The following is a 23,059-nucleotide window of genomic DNA, read 5'->3' as shown; positions in this document are numbered from 1 at the left end:
TTCGATGTGGGTGAAGGTACCTGGTTAGGTTACTGAAGGTCATTTTAGAAGGAGCAAGACACTGAGCAACATAATCAGAAAGATACTCAGGAAAGTTTAGCTGTGAATAGTGAGAAAAGAACCATTAAAGCCCCAGTTCGATGCGGGTTTGGGGACATGGTCTCATTTGCATTGTTCATAGAGAGCGAAGATCCCTCCGCCTTTCACTAAGTAAAATCTGAAAAGAATGGCCACAAGTGGTTGTCAACCATGACATATGAGATGGAATCACTCTACAGGAATCATACATGAGAGTTGGTAAAACTTCTTAAAGGTTAGCGAGTTATAGGGTGCAAATGGGTCTATAGGACGAAAGAAGCTTTTAACAAGAAATGATGATGAAAAGTATAGGGCATGGCTCATGGCAAACGGATAATTGCAGAGGGAAGGAGTTTATTACAATGAAATTTTCTCTTCGATCGTGAAACAAATCAAGGTGCTACTGGTGTTGATAGCAGAATGCAATTTGAAATTTGAACAGATCGAAGTGAAGAGACATTCCTTCATAGGAGCTTGGAGGAAGTCTTTTACATGAGGCAACCTTAAGGTTTCGAGGAGTTTTGTAAAAAATGCCACGCGTGTAGGCTAAAGAAGTCGTTATATGGCCTTAAGCAGTTTATGAGTGGTGGTACAAGTGGTTCGATTCTTACATGGTTGAGATTGGGTATAACATGTGCGAGTATGATTGTTGTGTATACTATATGGTACTCGAGGACGAGTCATACATTTTACAGAACTCGGGTTGAAGCATGATGTGACTCGGTTGCATTGTGATAGTCAGAGTGTTATCCGTCTGACAATAAATCAAGTGTATCATGCGCGAACCAAGCACATCAAAGTGAGGTTTCACAAGATATGGGAGCTCATTGCTTCAAGGGAGAGTATGTTTTAGAATATTCATACGGGTGAGAATGTTACAAATATGCTGACAAAGCTCGTGACCACAGAGAAGATCAAGCACTGCTTAGATTCAATCAATCTCACTGGCCATTGATGAGATTGAGTATTCTTGCACATGTGTGCGGATGTAGCTACATTCCAAGTGAAGGGATGTAGGGAGCGATCTATGCTCAAAGTGGAGGTTGCATAAGAGGTCTTCAATGTGACTTGACAAAACATAAATCAGGGTGGAGATTGTTATACAGATGCCTTGCATTCTTTAGGGCACGATTGACTATGATGATCCACGGCCAATCGTGACTCACTGTGATATTCATGGTTGACCGTGAAATATGCCACTAGCTATCTTTTTCAATTTATCACAAAACCAAAAGCTCCGATACCACTTGAAGCGGCTAAAACCTCTACCAATCACTTGATATGATTAAAATCACTGTCCAAACAACATGTCACCAAAATCAAACATCCATTGATTCTAATGACGTATGGAATATGCAATGATTGTGTGTAAAAAAAGAAGAGAAAATAATGAAAAAATAAATAAAACCACAACCATACAGGAACACAAGATATTCATGGTTCACAACTTTGGATACATCATGGTCAATCTAGCAAAGAAAAAATCACTATAACAAGGAGGAATTACAAAGAACAATGAATGAATTACCTTATTTAATAATATAACAAAACTTATTTGAATCTAAGCTTAAAAAAAAAAAAAACCCTTCAAACATTGCATTGCTAACAATAAATCTTCTCACCTTTAATACATTACAAAAAAGATCTTAGAACACATTTTGGAAACCTTAAGACCTTTAATTTTGCATTCAAGAAAAAAAACCTTACTTGAAACCCTTTCTCACGTTGTGTAAGAAGAACCTCTCACACACTCTTTGAATTCATAACTCTACATTACCTCTAATATAAATTATCCTTAAAGTCTCACTTTAACAAATGAAATATAAAAAATATCTCCAACATGTGAAATATGAGTCCCATGGGCTTAAAAAGGTGGCTAAATCCACTATGAATTCTAGTGTGCCTGTTTTAACAAAAGAAAAAAGAAAAGAAAAGAAGAAAGAGTGAGCACAACTACTTTTGCTTTGGGGTAATCTTTTATTATAGACCTGACCTACCACTCACCTTTTTTTATTCGACCCGAATAAAATCTATCTTATTAAACTAGACATCTACCTGTACAGACGAACCAATAAAAACAAAAATAGCCATACTTTTTTCAGCTACTTTCCCCTTAAAAATTAGGGGCATTTTCGTCCAAAACTCCTTTTTCATACCTTAAATATTTACTTTGGTAACGTAAGTTTTCAAGTGTCGGGAAAAAAAAGCATACAACGGATGAGTCTACGGTGCTAATTTTTTCTTTGCTTTGGGCTATTGGTCGGAGTGCATAAAAAAACCAAAGCTCTTTTAGGGCCACAATGCTGTATATGTTAATCAACCCCGTCCATTAGGTACACTCCTTGATGATAGGCCACAAGACGAAAAATCAGCCATGTCCACAAACTCAGGTGGCCACATTGCAGGGAACACTGGGACAGAGCAAAATCCATGAACCTGGAGCAAGTATTTACCAAGTGGGGCCCAGCCCATTAATGATGGGCCAGTTCACTGAAAATGCTCAGAGATCAACGTGTGTGATCTTCCAATCTGGGACTTTCTTGGGCCATGGTCGATCACCGTACCATCGCTTGTGTAAATTGAAATCCATCATAAGCTGCGCGTGTTACAACTGTTGGCCATCCGATGTGATTCTTCATTTGAGCCAGTCGCTTTACAACTGTTGCAACAGAATCTTATTCTACCACTTTGCTTGAGGAGCTCATCGTTGTTTATGCATCAATCTGGCCCGTCCAAAGGGGTCCCATGCCAAGATTGCCCTAATAAGGCCGACAAAATCATCATATGGGCCCCATGTGAAGTTAGAAAGTTTTTCAGCGGATGTCCTTTATTTCTCATGTTGTGGCCCATTTAATGATTATATATACCCGATTTTAGAATCATGGTTTGTGGGATCACTTGATACACGGGTTGGATGTCATAAGTGTTCTATGGTGGACATCAGCAAGGACAGTTGAAATAGGAGCCGTAGAAAACGTTTCTACACTTTTTGGCGTGGACCAGGACTTTTAAAAAAAAATTAGCACTGCCTACGCTTACATTTTATGCGTTTTTTAATTTTATTTTATGAAAAGCTGGAAACTTATATTATGAGATAAAAATACCCCTACGGTGAAGCAGTTGAAAGAAGTAAAAATATTTTTATCTTTATTGGTTAGTCCATACAAGTAAAGATCAAGATTAGTAATGTAGATTTTCTTCTGTTCAAGTAAAAAACAGTAGATGGTCAGTTGCGTATATAGTAAAAAAGGCATTATTATTATTATTATTATTTTGGCTCTAAATACCAACGCACTATAACGTCCGGGAGCGGATTAGGTGCTGCCTCCACGTCATCCAAAATGGTCCAGTCATTACTGTGGGGCTCGCCTTGATGTATGTATACTGTATCCACACGGTTCATTTGTTTTTTCAGACCAAAATGAAACATAACCAATTCTCAGGTGGACCATACTACAGGAAACAGTGGTGGTTGAACGCTCCGCCGTTAAAAAATTTCTTAGGGCTCAAGGTAATGTTTCTGTGATATTTATTTGATATATAATTGGTCGATAAGGCTAAACAAACCTAGATGTAGAGAAAAAAAAATAAAATACAACTTCATCCAAAACTTTTATGGCCAGCCAGAAGTTTATAATAATCATTTACCACTGATTCCTTTGGTAGGGTCCACTTTAGACTTGGATCTGCTTGATTGTTGGGCTCATGCACTTAAAATGATCAGTACAAAAAGGGTGGACGGCATAAATATAAAATATATACATTTAGGTGGGCCCCATGGCTAGCACCGCAATGTCTTGGGTGAGGCCAGGTCGCACCGACTTCTCACACGTAAGAAATGAGGCGGAAGCAGATTGGCTAGTGTACTTGATAGTTGCTGTGTTGGCCTTCATTGAAACCTTTTTTGGGGTCACAGAAGTTTTGACTAAATAAGAATTTTTTTTTATATTCATTTAGGTCTTTTTGACCTGATAAACAAATTGGATGGAAAATAAACATTATGGTGGGCCCTACGAATTTTTTAATGGTGAAAATCATTATCTCTACTGCTATTTATGGTGTGGTCCAGATGATCTTTGGACATGATTCATTTTTAGGATAATGCTCTAAAATGATCTCTAAAAATAGATGAACGGTGTAGATATAATAAATACATCACTGTGGGGCCATGTAACTTTGATTTCCTTGAACCGTTGGTACAACTCGGAGCTGAAGGAGCGTCAGTGCTCGTCTTCGCGGAAACGGATTGGCTACTACTCCCGACGCCGGCCCGGAGCTGGTGGTTGGTGCTCCGTGGACCTCACCATGGTGTATGTGTTTCATCCATTTCGTTCATCCACTTTTAAATATTATTTTAGGTCTATATCCCAAAAATGAGAGGGATAAATCTCAGCTGGATCACACGACAGGAAAACAATAGTGATTGGATATCCATCATTTAAATCCTTCTAAGGCCCACTGTACTGTTTATTTGACATCCAATCTGTTGATTAGGTGATAAAGACACAGATGAAGGGAAAAAACAGAGATCAACTTGATCCAATAATTTTATGGCCCCTAAAAAGTTTTTAATGGTCAAAGTTCATTAAACACTGTTTCCTGTAATGTGGTCCATTTGAGACCGGGACATACCTTATTTTCTATATGTTACCATACATGGATCTATAAAAATAGATGGACGGAATGGATGAAACACATACGTCATGGTGGGGCCCACAGAGCACCGACAATCAGCTCAGGGCCGGTGCCAGGGGAGTAGCCAATCCGTTTCCCGTCTTCGCACGACACGTACCTACAGCAGCTATATAGCTGGTGTGACGTACACCAGCCGATCCGCTTCCAAATGAGGCGGGCGATGGGTTCAATGACCGGCCTCACTCACCTCCACCACACACGCGCCCAATAAGAACTCAGGTGGGGCCCACGTGTGATGTTTTTCAGGAATCCGCTCCCTCCATCCGTTTTGTAAGCTCATTTTAACAGAGAAGACCAAAATTGAGGAGGATCCAAGACTCAAGTGGGCCGTACTAAAGGAAAAGGTGTTTAGGGAAATTCCTACCGTTGAAACTTCCCTGGGTTCTACGGTGATGTTTACATGCCATCCATACCGTTAATAATGTCATTCTTACTAGGATGAACTGAAAACAAAAATATTAGCATGATTCAAAACTTTTATTGGCCCACGAATATTTCAACTGTGGACGTTCAATTATCCCGTTTTTGGCCCACTTGAGTATTGGATACGGGTCATTTTTGGCCTCGTATTCTTAAAAACACTCAAAAAAAGGATGGACGGGGAGGATTTCTCACAAACATCACAATGGGCCCCACCTGGATTCCCAGCGCAGGAACTTCTTTCGCAGGAAATCCGCGTCCTGTCAATGACCGGCCTCACTCACCTCCACCACACACGCGCCCAATAAGAACGACCGGAGCGTCCATTTCTGGGTCCCTTCATCTTTGGTTCGACAGCGTCCATTCGCAGGCCACAGCACGGCCCGAGGAATTGCCTGTAAATCACCAGAAAATGGATGGTTCAATGTAATGCAAGAAACCTAAATTCAACGGTGCAACGGAACGGACGTCGAGATGTGCCATCACGTTGCCTTTGTGCCGCACTCCATCCCCAAAGTGGATCCGTGACTGTGGGACCCACGGTAATGTATTTATTTATTTATTTATATCCATGCCGTTCATCTGTTTTTTTATATCATTTTACGGAATGAGCCTAAAAATAAAGCAGATCCAATTCTCAAGTGGACCACACTATAGAAAACAGTGGTGAATGAATGACTATAATTACAAATTTCCTGGGCCCACAAAAGTTTAGGATCAAGCTGATATTTGTGTTTTACCTTCATTTAGGTCTGTAACCTTATCAACAGTTTGGATGTAAAATAATCCTTGTGGTGGGTCCCAGGAATTTTTTAATAGTGGGCGTTCAATCACCACTGTGGTATGGTCCATATAAGATTTGGATCTGTTTCATTTTTGGTATTTTGCACTAAAGTGAGATGGAAAAACGGATGGTCGCCACCATTTATTAAAGAGCCGGGATCCTCTGTTATCGGGTCAACAGAGAATTTCTGTTACCCTAATGCTTTGGCGTCCGAAGCTGTTTTTTATTATTTTTTATTTTTTATTTTTTTAGTGAGTGGTGACGTGGACCAATGGGAATTAGGGTATCAGGATTTATCTGTTGACCTGATGCACGGCGTGGATATAGAATAAACACATCAAGGTGGGCCCCGCTGTTATGGATTCGGAGACCTCCTTGGTTCCTCGGATCCACCGAAACCGCGTTCATCCCCAAAGGGCTATACTAGGAATAGAAGGGAAACGTATAGATTCATCCTCAGGAAAGCCCCACCACAATCCACACTAAAAACATCGAATTTTTTCTTTTCGATGTGGCCCACTTGATCAACGGTGAGGGTGGTCCCCTTCACGGTCAGCATGTTCCGATGAACTACGAAATAAGGTGATCCCGCGGTCTACTAGACTAATATCCTCCTCTCTTTCAGCGATTCGGAGTCGCGACCCACCATCCGCCGATTAGTGAAGAGACCGTCACCCCAACGACGACGAAAGACATTCCTCCTCACCTATAAAATGCCAATCTTCCGACAAAAGAGAGAAGAAAATCCTCCTGTCGGTGTAAGAATCCATTTGAATTTCGGTTCCCGATCGAGTTCTAGGGTTTCTCTTCTCAATTAAGAAAGACCCAGTGGCTCCTCTTAGCCAATGTCGTTGATCGTACAGATCTAGGGCTTCAGATGGAGCAATCGTTGTCGACGGATCCGTTGTTCCTGGAGGATTTCGGTCAGAGGGTCGATCTGACCAGGAGAATCCGAGAGGTTCTGCTGAATTACCCCGAAGGAACGACCGTGCTGCGGGAGCTGATACAGAATGCCGATGATGCCGGCGCCACGAAGGTCTGCCTGTGCCTGGACCGTAGGTCCCATGGCGTGCGGTCGCTGCTGTCGGATAGGCTTGCGGAGTGGCAAGGCCCAGCTCTGCTGGCGTATAACAACGCCGTGTTCACGGAGGACGATTTTGTCAGCATTTCGAGAATTGGGGATAGCAAGAAGCAGGGGCAGGCTTGGAAAACTGGTCGCTTTGGGTAACCATTGAAGAACTTGCTCGACTTATTTTTTTTTGCTCTCTTTCTTCCTATTTTTGATTTCATGTTCTTGTTTAGGTCATAGCTTTCGAAGTAGCCTGAAATTTATAGAAATTGTAGTTCTTTTATTTGCCGTTTTAGGCTTTGTTTGGATGATCAATATGAATTATACGCAACAATTCCATTTGGCATCTTATTTTAAGGTGTTTTGGATGCTCAACTAAATTATATCCAATAATTCAATTTGGCTTTTTGTTTATGGCTTCATTTGGATGTAAAATTGAGTTGTGCATTAATTCGATTCAGTGAAGAGGAAACAGTGGAGCAAGCCCCATTACACCTATAGCAAGGAACAAACTCCAGCTTGTCTGTTTCCTCGTCTTGAATTGAATTACCGCATTCGAAGCAGACTGGCCGAGCATCCAATTGCAGGCAAGGCTGCAATTACTGGCAGGGCTCGTAGTATTGCAGCTGGTTAAAATGTTGCATGAGCAATAGTATTGGTTAGATTGGATGGGAGCAGTATCCCTACAATCGAATATGAGAAAAACAAAATGTAACAAAATCTGAATATTAAATTGAGAGATTACATTGGGGAGTTCAGAAATCTGTAAAAGCATCCACTTACTAGAGAAAATATCTGGTTTGATATCCTGGCCTTCATCTCATCTGGTTTTGTAGAAAACTAATTGCAAATTTTAAATTACAACCAGAGGCTTGGAGGTTTGAATTGAGTGGCTTCGAAGCTATGCATGTGCTCATGGGTAAAGGAATGATTTGGGTCGTGTATATGGAATAGATAAGGTGTAGAACCAAGGTATTCCGTAACGGTAACGGTGGCCGTAACAGCCACCATTGTTACCTTTACGATACGGGCTGTAACGGCCGTTACGGTCTCTCTCTCTCTCTCTCTCTCTTCTATTGAAAAAAATCCGAAAAACATGTATTGGCCCGGTAACGGGCTGTTACGGGGCCATTACAGCCTACGGGGGTTGTAACGGCCTTTACGGGTCATTTTATCCGTAACGGCCGTTACGACCTTTACGACCCCATAACGTGTAACGATTCACACCGTTACCTTTACGGCCCCGTAACGGCCTATACAGCACACCATGTGTAGAACAAAGAAAACCTAAGAAGAAAACACAGACCTTAAGAGTGATAACTCGTTGAAAGGCAGAGGAAAGAAGGTCAACCAAATCTTTCTGCTTTGTTAGTGGCAGCGTGTTAGTAATTGTGTACCATAGAAGTGTAGTCCTTTGGACCACCATATGTTTTTATGTCTATAAATAGAAGAGAGGGGAAGGGGGAAACCCTAACCCTAATTTTCTTCCAAAAACATGGTATCAGAGCTAGGGCTCTCTCTCTCTCTCTCTCTCTCTCTCTCTCTCTTCTTTCTTTTTCTTCCTCCCCACTGATAAGAGTCGGTGTCATCGTTCTTATTGTCTGTGAGTAGCGACAGGACTGCCAACCGCAACAACTACCAGTGGTAGGGCTGCCGACCACAGTAGCTACCAGCAGCGGGGCCGCCAACGGCACCATTGCTGATTGCTGCAGCCAACAACAGTCACACAGTTTTCTGCCACCGCTGCACCATTTGTAGCGGCACTGTCACCGCCTCCAACCATCTTTGTGGGCTCTTTCTTGTTGCTGCACCATCTATAGCAGCATTATCACCATCACTCATTGTCTTCGTAGGCCTTTTCTGCCATTGGCTTTAGTTCTAGGATATGTGAATCAGTCCAACGTGGTTTTGTCTTAGTTTCTTTATGACCATCTGATTGTTCTTTTGTGTTTTTTTATCCATTAAGTTAATTCAACAACCCAAACTTGTTTGAGGAGAAAACATGGATGGATCTGAGGTTGGAACTTGTGAATATCCAAGTTTGTATATCACAACCATCAAATTAGATGGTCACAATTGTTTGACATGGTCCCAATCCAACAAGATGTACCTTGGTGGAAAAAGGAAATTGGGATATCTTGATTGGAATGAGACAAAACCAATTCCTAATGACTCCTTTGGTGACAACTAGGTGAGTGACAATTATATTGTCATGACTCATGAGTTGGTTACTTTTTTTATGCAAACCGAGATTAGTGGACCATTGATGATGCGCACATCTGGTAAGGAGATCTGGGAGACTATTGCTGAGACATATTCTCACAAAGATGACTTTTGCACGTATTAGTTGCATTGGGAAATTCTTCATATGTGGCAGGGATAGTCATCCATTGAAGCATATTATGCTCACATATGTCAGAGGTGGAAGGAATTAGATTATTATATGCCATTGGTCGCTATTTATTGTGAATTGCATAAGTGCAATGAAAAGTGTCGGATCCCTAAAATTCTTAGTGGACTTAACGATGAATTTGAGTCTTAATGGGTCCAAGTCTTAGGAAGAGAGTCTTTGCCATCCTTAGAGATGGTCTATAATTATGTTCAGAGCGAGGCCCTTCACCATGCCTCTACTGTTACTCAGTCTTTGCCTGCTCCCGAGAGATCTGCCTTGGTTGGTTTCAAACTGAATGGGGGGAATATCCTACAAGAGGGCAGACTAGTGAGTGCACCGATCGTGCACCTTCTTGAGCTGTGGATCGAGATAATTTGATATGTACTCACTATGGTAGATGTCGTCACACCGACAATTTCTGTTATGACTTACACCCACAACTTCGACCTAATCCCAAGACAGGGGAGGGGGAGCATTCCACCACCAAGCCAAGCTAGGCTACCGCTCCTCAACAAGGAGTTGATGATGATTCTTTAGCCTTAATGATGGGTCCCATCGGGGGACTCTTTAGGTATTTTTACAAATCACGTGTCCAAGTCTGTTTGACATCCTAGTTTGTCTTGGATCATTGATTTTAGTGCTACTAATCACTTGACTAGTTAGGAAGTTAGCTTACTCTCTTATTCTCCGTTTCGTCATAGAGTTAAACTAGTTGATGGATCTTATTCTAGAGTGTCTAGGGAAGCATCCTATCAACTAATCTCATCTATTGCTTCACCTCCTCATCTTCGATTTTTATGTTCTAGTTTACTTTCTGTTAGTGTCCTGACTAAACAACTTTAGTTGTGTTACCTTTTTTCCCAATTCGTGTTATTCAGGATTTGCAGACCAGGAGGATGATTGGTGTTGGTCATGAGGCTCATGGCTTATATTTCCTTAATGTGGATGCTAGTTCATCTACTTCCCTTATAGAATCCAATTTGAAAAAGGAGACCGAGTCTGTTTTGGGCACCCTTGGTTTGGTCACATTTTTGCTGATGCTCTTCGTCATTTCTTTCCTAGTAATTAATTTCCTTATTAATGTCTCCAAAAGCGAAATGCTAGGAATCCATGTGCTTAATGAATATCTTCAACACTTGGCCAATGTCTTTGGCTGCAAAATAGGATCCTTCCCCTCTTCCTATCTGGGGTTGCCCCTATCAAGGTGTTCTAAAATGGTAATGGTGGCTGTCAACCCTATTTTATTTTTTGTAAAAATTGTTATAGGACCGTTATGGGGCCATTACGGACCATTACAGATCCTTCCCCTCTTCCTATTTGGGGTTGCCCCTATCAAGGTGTTCCAAAACGATAACGGTGGCCGTTGCCATTGGCCCCCGTATTGGTCGTTGTGACCATTTTTTATTTTTTTGAAAAAATTGTTATAGGACCGTTATGGGGCCGTTATGGACCCTTATAGCCCGTTATGGGACAGTTACAGGGCCTTTGTGGCCTTTTTTTTTTTGTAACGGCTATTTCAACCCCGTAATGCGTAATGGTTATGACTGATTTTGAATACCTTGGCCTTTATGCATAGGAAAATTGGCTTTACACATGTGATAGAGTTAAGAAACAAAAGAAAGCTGTCTAGTTGGAAGCATCATATTCTTTCTCTAAGAGGTCGGTTGATGTTCATCAAAACGGCCTTTTCCAACAAGCCGATATATTTTATGTCTATTTTCAAATGCCCAAAGCCGGTGGGTAGGCAGTAGGCTCGAGAAATTGAGAGGAGGTTTCCTGTGGAAAGGGTATGAAGATAAGAAGTTGAACTTACTCAAATGAGATGAAGTTTGTAAGCTGACTAATAAGGTAGGAGTAGGTCTAAAAAAGCTGGAGCATATGAATGTCGCTCTTCTCGAAAAATGGCACTGTAGGTTTGGTGTTGAGACAATCAAGTTATGGAGGGAACTTGTTATTGCCAAATATGGCTCTAAATCGGGCGGCTGGGGTATAAAGTCTTCTTCTCTTTATTGTGTGTCCTTTGTTTGGAAGGCTATATCCTTTATCGAACATATCTTCCGTTCGGGAACCTCTTTCTCTCTGAGAAATGGTAATTGTATTCACTTCACCCAGAAATCACTGTAAAAATAATAATTTTATAATGTGAAAATGTAATGATTACAATTTACTTTCCCTACTTCCTTTACAAGTGTATTTGACCTTCGATGTACAAGGCATAATTCCTATTTAAACAAACTCATGAAATGATAATGATGGCTCATTTACTTTGCATTTCATAGGAAATTAGAAAACCAAACAGGCCCTTAGTTGCTAGCAGTATTTTAAGTAGCTAAGTAGTGTGTGGTGCGTAGCTTAGGCTTGACGCTATGTAGCTCATGAAAATAGCTTAAGTTGCATGTAGCCTACGCTACATGATAATTTGCATATGCTGCACTCTATGTAGACTACTCTACACTCTACATAGCTCACATTACAAGTAACTTTTCACTACAACATTAAAATGAATTAATATTTTCAATGATTGTTACATTTTTCTATTTTCAATAACACTTGGTTAATCTTTTAAATGCTTTTAATAAAATGATGTAAGTAACAGTATTAAATCAGTTTCGTTTCTCTCTCTTTACCTTTTCACTTAATCATTGCCCTTTCCTATTACTTTAAGTTGCGTTTGGTTGCACCAAATATCATAATTTCATTATTAATTAATCTAATTTGGTGTAGAATATCATGAATTGGTGCAACCAAGCACAAACTTGATTAAAAATCTAAAAGTAGTATGTAGCTTATGCTACACGCAATGTAACTTACGCCTCACACTTCAGCTGGGTGAACGTTATGCTACACACTATTCACTATTTAAAACACTGGTTGCTAGTTGCTTCACATTGGCGGGCAGTGGAGTGGTGTGGGCCCCCCTCCCTATTGGAGAAACCTCATGGAGGAGGAGGAAGAGTTTGTGGCCCTTTCGTCTTAGGCTGACATGCATCTTGCCCTCTCCCTCGACAGTGGATTCATTGTCTTAGATGTTTGAGAAATCAAGTCTAATCAGCAATAGATTTTTTAAGCAATTGCATGCTTGATGACGAATTGGTGATTTGAAGTCTTCTTGTCCTTTTACAGTCAGTTCAGTGGCATCATTAATCATGGATGAGATAGATGTTCTTACTATCCACTGGCGGTTTGCTTTTCCAGGGTTGGCTTCAATTCGGTGTACCATTTAACGGATCTACCATCTTTTGTGAGTGGCAAATATGCGGTGTTATTTGATCCTCAGGGTGTTTACCTTCCAAATATTTCGGCAGCAAATCCTGGAAAGCGACTCGAGTATGTTAGCTCTTCAGCAATCTCACTTTATAGAGACCAGTTCTTTCCATATTGTGCTTTTGGATGTGACATGAAAAGGCCTTTCCCTGGAACTTTATTTCGTTTCCCTTTGAGGAATGCAGATCAGGCAGCCGCTAGTAAGCTCTCAAGGCAGGTGTACTTGGAAGATGACATCTCTTCCATGTTTGTTCAACTTTATAAGGAATCAGTTTTTACGATGCTATTTCTTAAAAGTGTCCTTTCAGTTGAAATGTACATATGGGATGCTGATGCACCAGAGCCACGGAAGCTGTATTCTTGCTCTGTCAACTCACCTAATGATGAAACAATTTGGCATCGCCAGGCTCTTTTGCGACTTTCTAATTCAGTTGGATCTGCAGGTGGGAAAATAGATACCTTCTCTTTGGACTTTTCAAGAGAGGAAGTCTTAGGGACACATTTGGGGAAGAGGGTCGACACCTTTTTCATTGTACAGGCAATGGCACCATCATCTAGCAAAATTGGTTCATTTGCTGCTGCCGCCGCCAAAGAATATGATCTTCACCTACTGCCTTGGGCATCTGTTGCAGCGTGCATATCAAATGACTTGAACGAGGTAACTCATGACTACTTACATACAGACAGAACCAACTTAGTTTCTATGTGTAACATCTGACATCATGCTTTCCATGTCAAACTTCTGATGCAATCTATTTTTTCTTCGTTAGGCATTTTTCATGTTTCCTTCTTCTTTGCATAAGATTCCTTGATTGTTTTGTGCTATTTTGGAGTATATTTCTGTAACACTCATGCAATTGCACTAAAAGAACTTCTAACTTCAGTTTGGGGGTTTGTCGGCATGGGAGATGAAGTCTGGGTTGATTCTGATTTTTTTATTTGCTGTCAACTGGAAAAACATCATGGACAAGGTGTGCCGTAACGGCTGTTACGTAACAGTAAGTGGTCCGGCCACTACACATTACGGGGGTCGTAACGGCTATTATGGAAAAAATGACTTGTAATAGGGGGTTGATACAAGGTTTTATTTATTTATTTATTTTTATTTTGACAAAAAAGAAAATAGAAAAATAGAAGAAGACCGTAACTGCCATTATGGCCCATATAATAACAATAACAGTGGTGACTGTTACGGCCACCGTCACTGTTATGGAATACCATGATCATGAATCATCAATGTATTTTATGTGTCTTTTTTTTTGGGGGGGGGGGGGGGGAACCAAGCGAGCAAAACTCTCTTATTACTTACCCAGGTCAAAGTCTGAAAAGATACAACAGAAGGAGGTGAACCCCAAAAGAAGAAAAAAGAATAAGAAAAAAAAAGAACAAGCAACCCACACTCCGGGCCATAGGGAGAAAAGAAAAAAAGGCAAAAAATAAAAGTAGAAGGGGGAAGAGCATAGAAGGAAAAAGAGCAAAGGAGGAGGAAGAGGACCCATGGCCTGGGCCAGGCATCACATCAAATCAGCAATCTCAACCTCAATGATGAATCTGGAAGAGGAGTGCATGTGGATATCGGCCAATTTGGAGAGAACTGTCCGAAGGTAGTTGATAGTAATCCCAAAATGGTTGCTGGGAGAAGTAGTAAAGGAATGAAGCCTCCAAGCAAACATGCACATCTTCGAAGTGGAGGTCGACGGGTCTTTGATTGCTGCAATACTTTGCTGATTGTGCACGAGGATGCTAATACCTGCAGTTCGATCCATACGCAAGTTAGATATATCAAGGAGTAAGGTTTGCAAGCTCCATTGTTCCTTGGATGGTACATTCAGAGACTATTCCGCAAACAGGAGCCCCATCAGGAGTGTAGCGTAGGAGCCCGACTCTAGAAGACGAAATCTCAGCACAGGCTTTGGTCTAACTGGAAGAAGTTCTGCAATGCTGAGATACTTGGCGAATGGGGGGCCGCATAACCGAGTAAGCAATTGGAAAGTCCCAAGCAGCAGAAGTAGCGCCTGGGGCTTTGGCCGCAATAGAAGGCCCAAATAAGAAAAGGGCTCTAGCTCTCAGATCCCAGATGATATTTCTAAAGTCTCCTTAGGTGACTATGTGTTGTTAAAAATGCGGTTAATTCTCTCTCCAAATGTGCCATACAAGGGTTGAGTAAGAGTGCTTGCAAAGAGGAGGAAAGGGGGTCACTTGCATTTTCCACTAGATAAGCAACAAATTGAAGAAAAGTAGGGTGGCGGATAAAGGGGATAAGAAGTTTAGAGTGCAGATTTCTCCAAATCCAACCAGTGAACCTATAGGAGAAAAATAAATGATTAATAGATTCAATATCATGCTGACAAAGAACACAAGTAGTATCATCCAATATTGAGGGAAGAAAGGAGGTCTTTCGTTTTGAGCTTTTCAAGAAAAGCCATCCGGGCTGCAATAGAGTGCCTAGGAATAAAACTCCATATAAGGTCACTCTAAGGCGAGCTCGGGTTAACAGATCTGCAGGCTTTTAAAGCAAAGGCAAAATTAAGGTCGCCATTTGGGTATAGGGTCCAGATGATTTCATCTTGCACTGGGACAATTTGGTCAGCTTTTATCTCATGGAAAAGATTCGCCAAGACATGAGAATTATGGTCGGGAATTGCCACTCCGAGTCTTGGATTAGGAGACTAACTGGGAAGTTAGTTCCTAGCCCCAGGTCATGAATGATGGAGATGCCTAGGCAATAAAAAAGGCTAGAATTCCCTAGGCAAGGATCAAACCAGAAGTCCGTAGATTGCCCATTCCTTATCAGAAATCTGGTGGGGCTTAGCGATGTTACGAACACTGAGAATGTTGTGCCAAGCTCAGGAAGCATTGGAATGCATTTGAATATTCCATATAGTTTTACAACCAATGTACTTCTGGTGGACGCATTTGACCCAAAGGTTGTCTTCTTTGCAGATTATTTTCCACAATTGTTTGATAAGGCAGGCTTTGGCAGAAACTTTCCATAGGAGTTATGCCAAGGCCACCCTCATTTTTGGGTCTGCAGATCTTCTCCTAGTTGTTGGTATGAAATGGCGAAAAGCCCTAAAGAAAATCCCTAATACGTCTAGCATTAATGTTATAACAAGCTTTCGGGAGAAAAAAAGCACGAGACTAAAAGATATGGAGGCTAGAAAGAGTGGAATTGATTAGCTTCAGTCTACCCGCATAGGAGATGAGAGATGGCCTCCAACCACCAAGCTTTTTACTAAGGCTATCAATTAGTGACTGGCAGTCCGAAATATGGAGTTTGGGGGAGAACAATGGAACTCCCAAATAGGGAGTTGACCTTCATCCATACTTAGGATACTTTTAATTTCATGCTTGCAAGCAGTGTTTTAAATATCGACGATATCTGCCGATATATCCCACGATATATCTTATTTCCCACCTGTGCGATATGAAACACACTGGTAGTGTCGATATATCCCAACTATTTGATCCAGTAAGCATTTTCAATTTTTGATCTATGTTTTTGCTGTAAATCACATTAAACCAGTGTCAAATGGTTACGAATCTATGATTCTTCATGTTTTCCACAAAAAATCATTGGAACTTTGATTTTGAGATTTGGGGGAGATGGGTCAAGTTGAGCAAATTAGTTGCAATCTTTGTATCCAAACACAAAATTAAACATGTATGTAACCTAATTTAGTGATTCTTCTTTTGCTTTTGAATGTATTGCTTGGGTTTCCATACATGTCTTCTTGCGTTTATAAATTATATGAATAGACTTTGAATATACTTGCATCAGTTCAGTTGGAAAGCGCATATATTAGGACCGCATATATTAGGACCCCATACAAAGGAAACCCCTATTTTGTGCACTTTGTTTTGTAATGTTTTGATTTCTAAGTGTGTATTGATGTCTTTTTCAACTATCCCTGAAGTTTCATTGAAAAATTTGACCAATTTCCCAACGTTCCCATGTTTCCCAACATCAACGGTAAATTATGTGATACAACCGATATATCCCATGCGATAACCGATATGTATCCGTATCCTAAGGGTGTGATACATTATGCGATAACGATATTTAAAACATTGCTTGCAGGTACATGAGTTAGAGATAGTTAATACACTCTTCTAAAGATTAACTTGAAGCCTCGAGTTTTCAACAAAATTAGGTAAGAAGTTTCTCAGATTAAGGGCACAATGAGGATCCGCACTAGAAAAAATCATTAAGTCGTCAACGAAAAGGAGATGAGAGATGACAATGCATCTGGCTTTGAAGGGGGTATCAACAAGCCTGTTGTCATAGTATTTACCAAACAAAAGCTGAGAACATTTCCATGACAATTGTAAAGAGGAATGGGGAGAGCAGGTCTCCCTGCCTAATATCTCTTCTACTCTTGAAAAACCCACGAGCCTTCCCGTTAATAATAATTGAGGGGGTGGAGATAGCGGCATGAATCTAGTTAATCCAAACGTTAGGAAAGTTAAGGATACGAAGGGCTTCAAGGATGAAATCCCATCTAACAGAATCAAAAGCCTTCTTGAGGTCAATCTTAGCACACATTCTAGGTGGACCTCTATTAAGGTGGATACCTCGAATAAGGTCATGGCTAAGTAGAATATTATTAGAGATATTACGGCCTGGAATGAATGTAGATTGAGTATGGCTAATAATGGAAGGCGTAATAACTTTCATTCTGTTGACCGTGATACAGGATATGATTTTGTATATCTCATTGGTCAAAGAAATAGGCCTGAAATCATTAGGGGTTTCAGTATTGTCAGATTTTGGAATCAAGGCCACAAGAGTGTTGTTGAGTTGTTGTAGCATTTTTCCAGAGCTGAAGAAGTTGAGAATGGCAGTGGATACGTCTTTCCCAATAATAGGCCTATAGATCTTATAAAAGTGATCATTAAAACCATTAGGACCCGGGGCCTTATTGGGATTAGTAGACTTGCTGGCTACTTCAATTTCTTGAACGGTGACAGGTGTAATGAGTTGATTACCCTCTTCATTACAAAGTTTAGGGATATTGTCTAAGAGGCATAAGTCAACAGGGAACCGATCCCTTTAGCTATGAGTAAGAAAATCTTTAAAATGATCGATAACTATTTCCGTAATTTCATCTTGGTTTTCCTTGAAGGTGCCCTCCTTATCTTTGATTTTCCAAAATTTGGATGAAGCTTGTTTAGATTTAATGGAAGCATAGAAATTTGTTGAGTTAAGAGTTGTTGAGGTTAAGTTCATTTCTTTAGCCTTTTACCTTAGCACAAAGACCTCCATAGATTGAAGGTGAGCAAGATTATCTTTGGCTCTATGCTCAGCTTCAACGTTGGTGGAAGACAAATCAAATTGAATGAGAGTTTGGATGGCAAGGGGGTCCCCATTAGCTTTAGCAAGCTGATCATTTAATTTTGGTTTATTAGCTATCCAGCTCTTGAGGGCTATCTTTAAAATTTTGAGCTTGGTAGCAACAATGAACACGGGAGTACCCACAACGTGCTACTCCCAGGTTTTAGCCACCACATGAAAGAAACCATCCATTTTACACCAATGGTTGAAGAAACAAAAGGGAGATTTGCAGGCAATTGACAAGGAATAAAAATCCAAAAGCATAGAAGCATGGTCCGAAAGGCCCAGAGACATATAAGAAGCTTTATATGATCTAAAAGACAAGATGAAGGTCGGGTTGGCAAGAATCCTATCCAACCTGCATTCCATCCTTTTAGGAGCCACGCTGCTGTTAGACCAAGAAAATATATTACCCGAGAGCGTAAGGTCATCTAGGCGACTGAAGCAATACAATTGTTGAAGTACTCAACATGCTTTAGTTTAGGATTCACACTTCCCCTCTTTTCATTCATGAATCGAATGTAGTTGAAATCTCTTGCAACCACCCAAGGATTGTTCAAGTTCACAACAATCTGGGAGATGCCATTCCATAAGAGCTCTCTTTGGGCTGGTAAATTAGCAGCATAGATACTCATGAAGATCGTAGAGCTAGGAATTTCCAAAGAGGTAAGCTGACAATGCATAAGTTTGTCCATTTTGCGAATAACAGATAACTGAATCGAGTTATTCCAAGCAATAAGAATTCTACAATTGGAGCTCATGTCAACATTCATATCATAATTCCAATTATGGGGCAAGAAAGAATTGCAAACAACATAAAGGTTAGAGCTTCTAATGCGAGTCTCCACAATGCAAATCATATTAAGGTTGAGGCTATGAATCATATCTCTAACTTCTTTCTGCATGGCAGGCCTATTAAGGCCTCTAAAATTCCAGATGAGGATCTTCATCTAACACTATTGATGGAAGGAGAAAAAGGATTGACATTCCCCTCAGCGGCCAAGGTCACTTGTTGTGTAAGGTTAGTAGCTTGATCTACATCAAGTTCCACGTTTCCATTGAAGTTAGATAGGACAGAAAAGTTATTGGAATGGTTTGTTGGGCTAAAAGATCTTGACCTAACAAGGTCAATGGGGGGAGCATGATCTCTCCTTCTACCGCAAGCAGTAGGCAAAGAGGGCCCCTCACCTGGATCATTGCGAACTTCAACATGTTCTATATTTTGGTTTTTCTCAATAGATGTTTTGTTAATGGATCGCTTTTGCACCCAAATTTGTTTGGATCCTCCAAGGGCGGTAGAGGCTCCTAAAGGAGCAAAGTTCCCATGGGAGACTACATTTCTCGATGAGGAAGAGGATCCTCTCAGAGGCAAGTTTCCAACCACATTGGAAGCACTCAGAATGGGAGCTACCATGGTAGGAGGGGAAACCTTAGCAACAACATGATTTTTTGGACAACCTTTTTGCGAATGATTGAATGTTTCATAGTCTTTGCAAGCTGCCGGTTTCCATACATACTCAACGGGTTGATCAATGATTTTCCCTTTGCATTTAATTTTAATAGAGTCAGGGAGTATGGAATGTACCGCAATTTCCACACATACACTCGCAAAGGATCTCATGCCCATAGTGGTGGCTTTATCCATAAAGAGCGGATTGCCAATGGTACTAGCAATCTTGCTTAAAATGTGAGGTGTTCTGTAGATGAAGTTCAGATTAGGAAGCTTAATCCATGAAGTGATGGTGTCCAAATCTTCCTTTTGGAGAGATATAGTGGTAGACCACCTCCTTAGCATCAAAGGATGCCCGCTAACAAACCAAGGTCCTCTCTCAAGAATGGCTTGACTTTCATCAAAGTCTTGGAATTTGAACATGTAGAAACCATTCTCAAGGTTTGAGATCTCCAGACCGTTCTTCACTTTCCATGCACGCTCAAGAGCCGACTTGACCACCGGAAAGAAGTGCCACTTACCAATAAAGTAACCGAAAAGGGTGTTGTTCCATGATTTTTCTCCATCGTGGACTTCCTCTTCCTCTATGGGAATGGTGAAGTGCTCCACTGGGTCCGGGTCAATGAAATTCAAATTGAGGGAGGGATTAGGGTCAACCTTGAAGAGGTTAATCCATCCCCTAGAACTACCTTTGGGTTGCGGTTGCACATTAGATTCAGTAGCATTTGATTGTGGAGATTGAGTAGTAGGTACATGAATCACAACTAAAGATGAAGGTCTAGTGGGCGGGCTAGTCCTCCCAGGCCCAATAACAGTGGGCCCAACATCATGCTTAACAGACCCAATGGGCCCAACACTTCCCATGAGCCCGACAGATTCTCCATTCCCAACAGGTTTAGTAGGTGGGCCATAGATTAGGGTTTGATCAGAGGTGTGAGACACAGTAGATGTTGGCCTAGCAACTGCTCGGTTATGTTGTAAAAGGTCAGTAGCTGTAAGCCCACTAATGATTGACCCTGAAGGTACAGGTCCACTGGGATCTAGCCGCCCTTCAAGGAACGGGCAAGTAGGGAGGGCTCATCGGCCAGTCCAGAGGCATGCCCAGAATTCAACTTATTAAGAGCTAGAGATCCCTTGTTCTCTGCAACAGTTGGAAACTTGACCGTTGCAGTGGCATGGTTACCTATCAGAGAGCAGGTAGCCGTTGAGGAGATGATCATTGGGGAACTTGCAATTGTAGGGTGATGCCTGCCAGGATCTGATTCCGATTGCCGGAGCTCTGGTGAACGAGAAATGTCAGGCGTCGTCCTCAAGGCCGGAAAATCCATAGCGTCTTCAACGGCAGAGCAATGATGGTGGAGGTAGCCCTTTGCACAACATTTCTAGTGCTCGGAAGGAGGGATAGAATCCCTGCCGTCGAGCGGCGTCTTTCTAGATGGAATAATCTTCGGTGCCATTGCTGGAGCGTGTGAATCAGCAGAGGAAGAGTGACAGCTGCCATTAAATCCAGCCGGAGCTTGGGAAGAAGCAGGAGTAGCTGAGGAAGATTGGTGGCTGCCATTAATTCCGGCCGGAGCTTGGGAAGAAGCGGGAGTGAAATCTGGGTTGTCTGTCCAGGGCTTGTGGAACGGCGACAGGATGTACTGCAGATTCATTTTCTAAAGACAAAGCAGCAATACGAGTGTTGAGTTTTGCTCCTGCCTCACGCATTAGCTACGCCGGGGTATCTAGAGGAAGGTATTTGGCCTTTTGCTGTACGATAACATCTCACATCATCCGAATTTTTCCTGGACGATCTTTACTGTTGAAGAGCTCAACATCGAAGAAGAAGTCATTGTTTTTTCTGGCTGCAACTGTTTGTTGCTCTTCCAACCGTAGGAGGGCTCTTGCAGCAACTACAAATGCAGACGGGATGAAAGAGGTGTCGGAGCTATTCCACAACACGAGAACAGCGTATCGAATCTTCTCCTCGTCAGTTGTACAAAACCGGAATGAGGAATCCTCCGATGAACGGGCTGCTGGAGAGGAAGCTGCATGAGCAGCTACAGATGGGGAAGAACGATTATTCCTGGCTGAAACATGCTTCCTATTAGCCATGGATTCATTTGTAGTAGAAGTGGAAGGCAAGGGAAGGCAATGGGGAAGAAATAAGTGCAGTTTGGAATGAAATAAGAGTTTTGATAGCATTTGTTTTTCCTATTTAATTCATGTTGCCGTTATTTTGATAGGATTTTGATGCAGGACAATTAACTACTTGCTCTAAAAGCTCAAACTGATAGAGCATGGCGAATTAATCCATTTATCTCATAACCTAGGCCCCACATCCCATGGGTTAGGACCTCAGTCGAAACCCCCTCGTGGGCCCCACATCACATGGGTATTGCCTCACACGAGCCACCCACCTCACACGGGCCACCTGCCCGGAGTGTGCCCCTGCATCCCACAGGCCACCCCACTCGAGCCCGATGTGAAAATGCCTCTGCATTAATCACCCCCGGTGAGGAGTCTCGAACACGAGATCTCCCACTTAGATACCACTTTGATGTAGGACAATTAACCATATGCCCTAAAAGCTCGAACTGATAGAGCATGGTGAATTAATCCATTTATCTCATAGCCTAGGTCCCACATCCCATGGGTTAGGACCTTGGTCGAACTCCCCTCGTGGGCCCTGCATCACACGGGTACTGCCTCACACAAGCCACCCGCCTCTCAGTGGCCGCCTACCCCAAGTGTGCCCTTGCATCCCATATGCCACTCTACTCCATATTGGTTATCTTTTCTTACATACTTTCATACCTTCTTTTTCCCTTTCCTTTTTGATGGGTAAGTTGGGCTTTGAACCCAAGACCTCAATGTTGAAACGCACCTTGTCTACCATTGAGAAATGGGCTCAAACCCTTTACTCTCGTATCTTATTCAGTAGTTCTGGTTTTTGATGTATCATAGAAAAGATTGGATATGTCAAATATGTTTAACGCATTTTTATGAGAGGAGAAAGGTGAATAAATTAATAAACTGTACCAGATGGAGAATGGATGAAACTCACGTTTCTACAAATAATATATCTAGGTATAGGCATATAGCTATGCTCCTTTTCCATGTGGAAGCTATAATTTGTGTATCAATATCTGCAGTAGTATAAATTGGTATAAACTTGATTCTCAAACTTGAAATTTTGTATGAGATTTGAATAAAATTATTTTGGTTGTGATCTGAATGTTGAGTTGCTTAGGGGGTGTTTATGAGTGTTGAAAACCTAGAAATGAAAAGGTTTTCCAAGGGAACCTGCTTTTCCCCTGTTTAAGAGAAAAGTAGGGCAGGAAATCATTTTCTGTTTACTAGGTTTTAGCAAAAAATTGTGCGTATTGAATTATTGATATTTGTCAAAAAAGCTGTTTAGTTTAGATTTCCAAGGTTATGAGAGACCTTGTTGTTTTGACAGCTTTATCCTTCAACATTTTCATTGAAAATTGTACTTCAAACCCAACTGGCAGAATTATTGTTGGAATCCACTGTTTTCAATTTTGTGATGGCTCCATGCAACAATGAACAATGGACATGGGGATGAA

General features: G+C 41.4%; 1 protein-coding gene across 4 annotated transcripts in view; it reads left to right on the top strand.

The window, feature by feature from the left end:
* The first annotated feature begins 6,537 nt into the window (after positions 1–6,537).
* The window catches only part of LOC131236843 (uncharacterized), a 68,112-nt gene continuing 51,590 nt past the window's right edge, over positions 6,538–23,059 (top strand). The window contains exons 1-2 of one of the 4 annotated variants that reach the window (XM_058234323.1): positions 6,538–7,201; positions 12,634–13,360. In XM_058234323.1, coding sequence (XP_058090306.1) covers positions 6,855–7,201; positions 12,634–13,360 — 1,074 coding nt within the window. In that variant the 5' untranslated portion in view covers positions 6,538–6,854. The remainder of the gene's footprint in view (positions 7,202–12,633; positions 13,361–23,059) is intronic. The other 3 variants (XM_058234321.1, XM_058234319.1, XM_058234320.1) reach the window with 3 other exon arrangements.

This window comes from Magnolia sinica, chromosome 2, assembly GCF_029962835.1.
Source record: "Magnolia sinica isolate HGM2019 chromosome 2, MsV1, whole genome shotgun sequence".
In the NCBI taxonomy this organism is placed as follows: Eukaryota; Viridiplantae; Streptophyta; class Magnoliopsida; order Magnoliales; family Magnoliaceae; genus Magnolia; species Magnolia sinica.
Note: the sequence above shows the minus strand (reverse complement) of the source record. Positions and strands in the feature narration are given on the sequence as shown.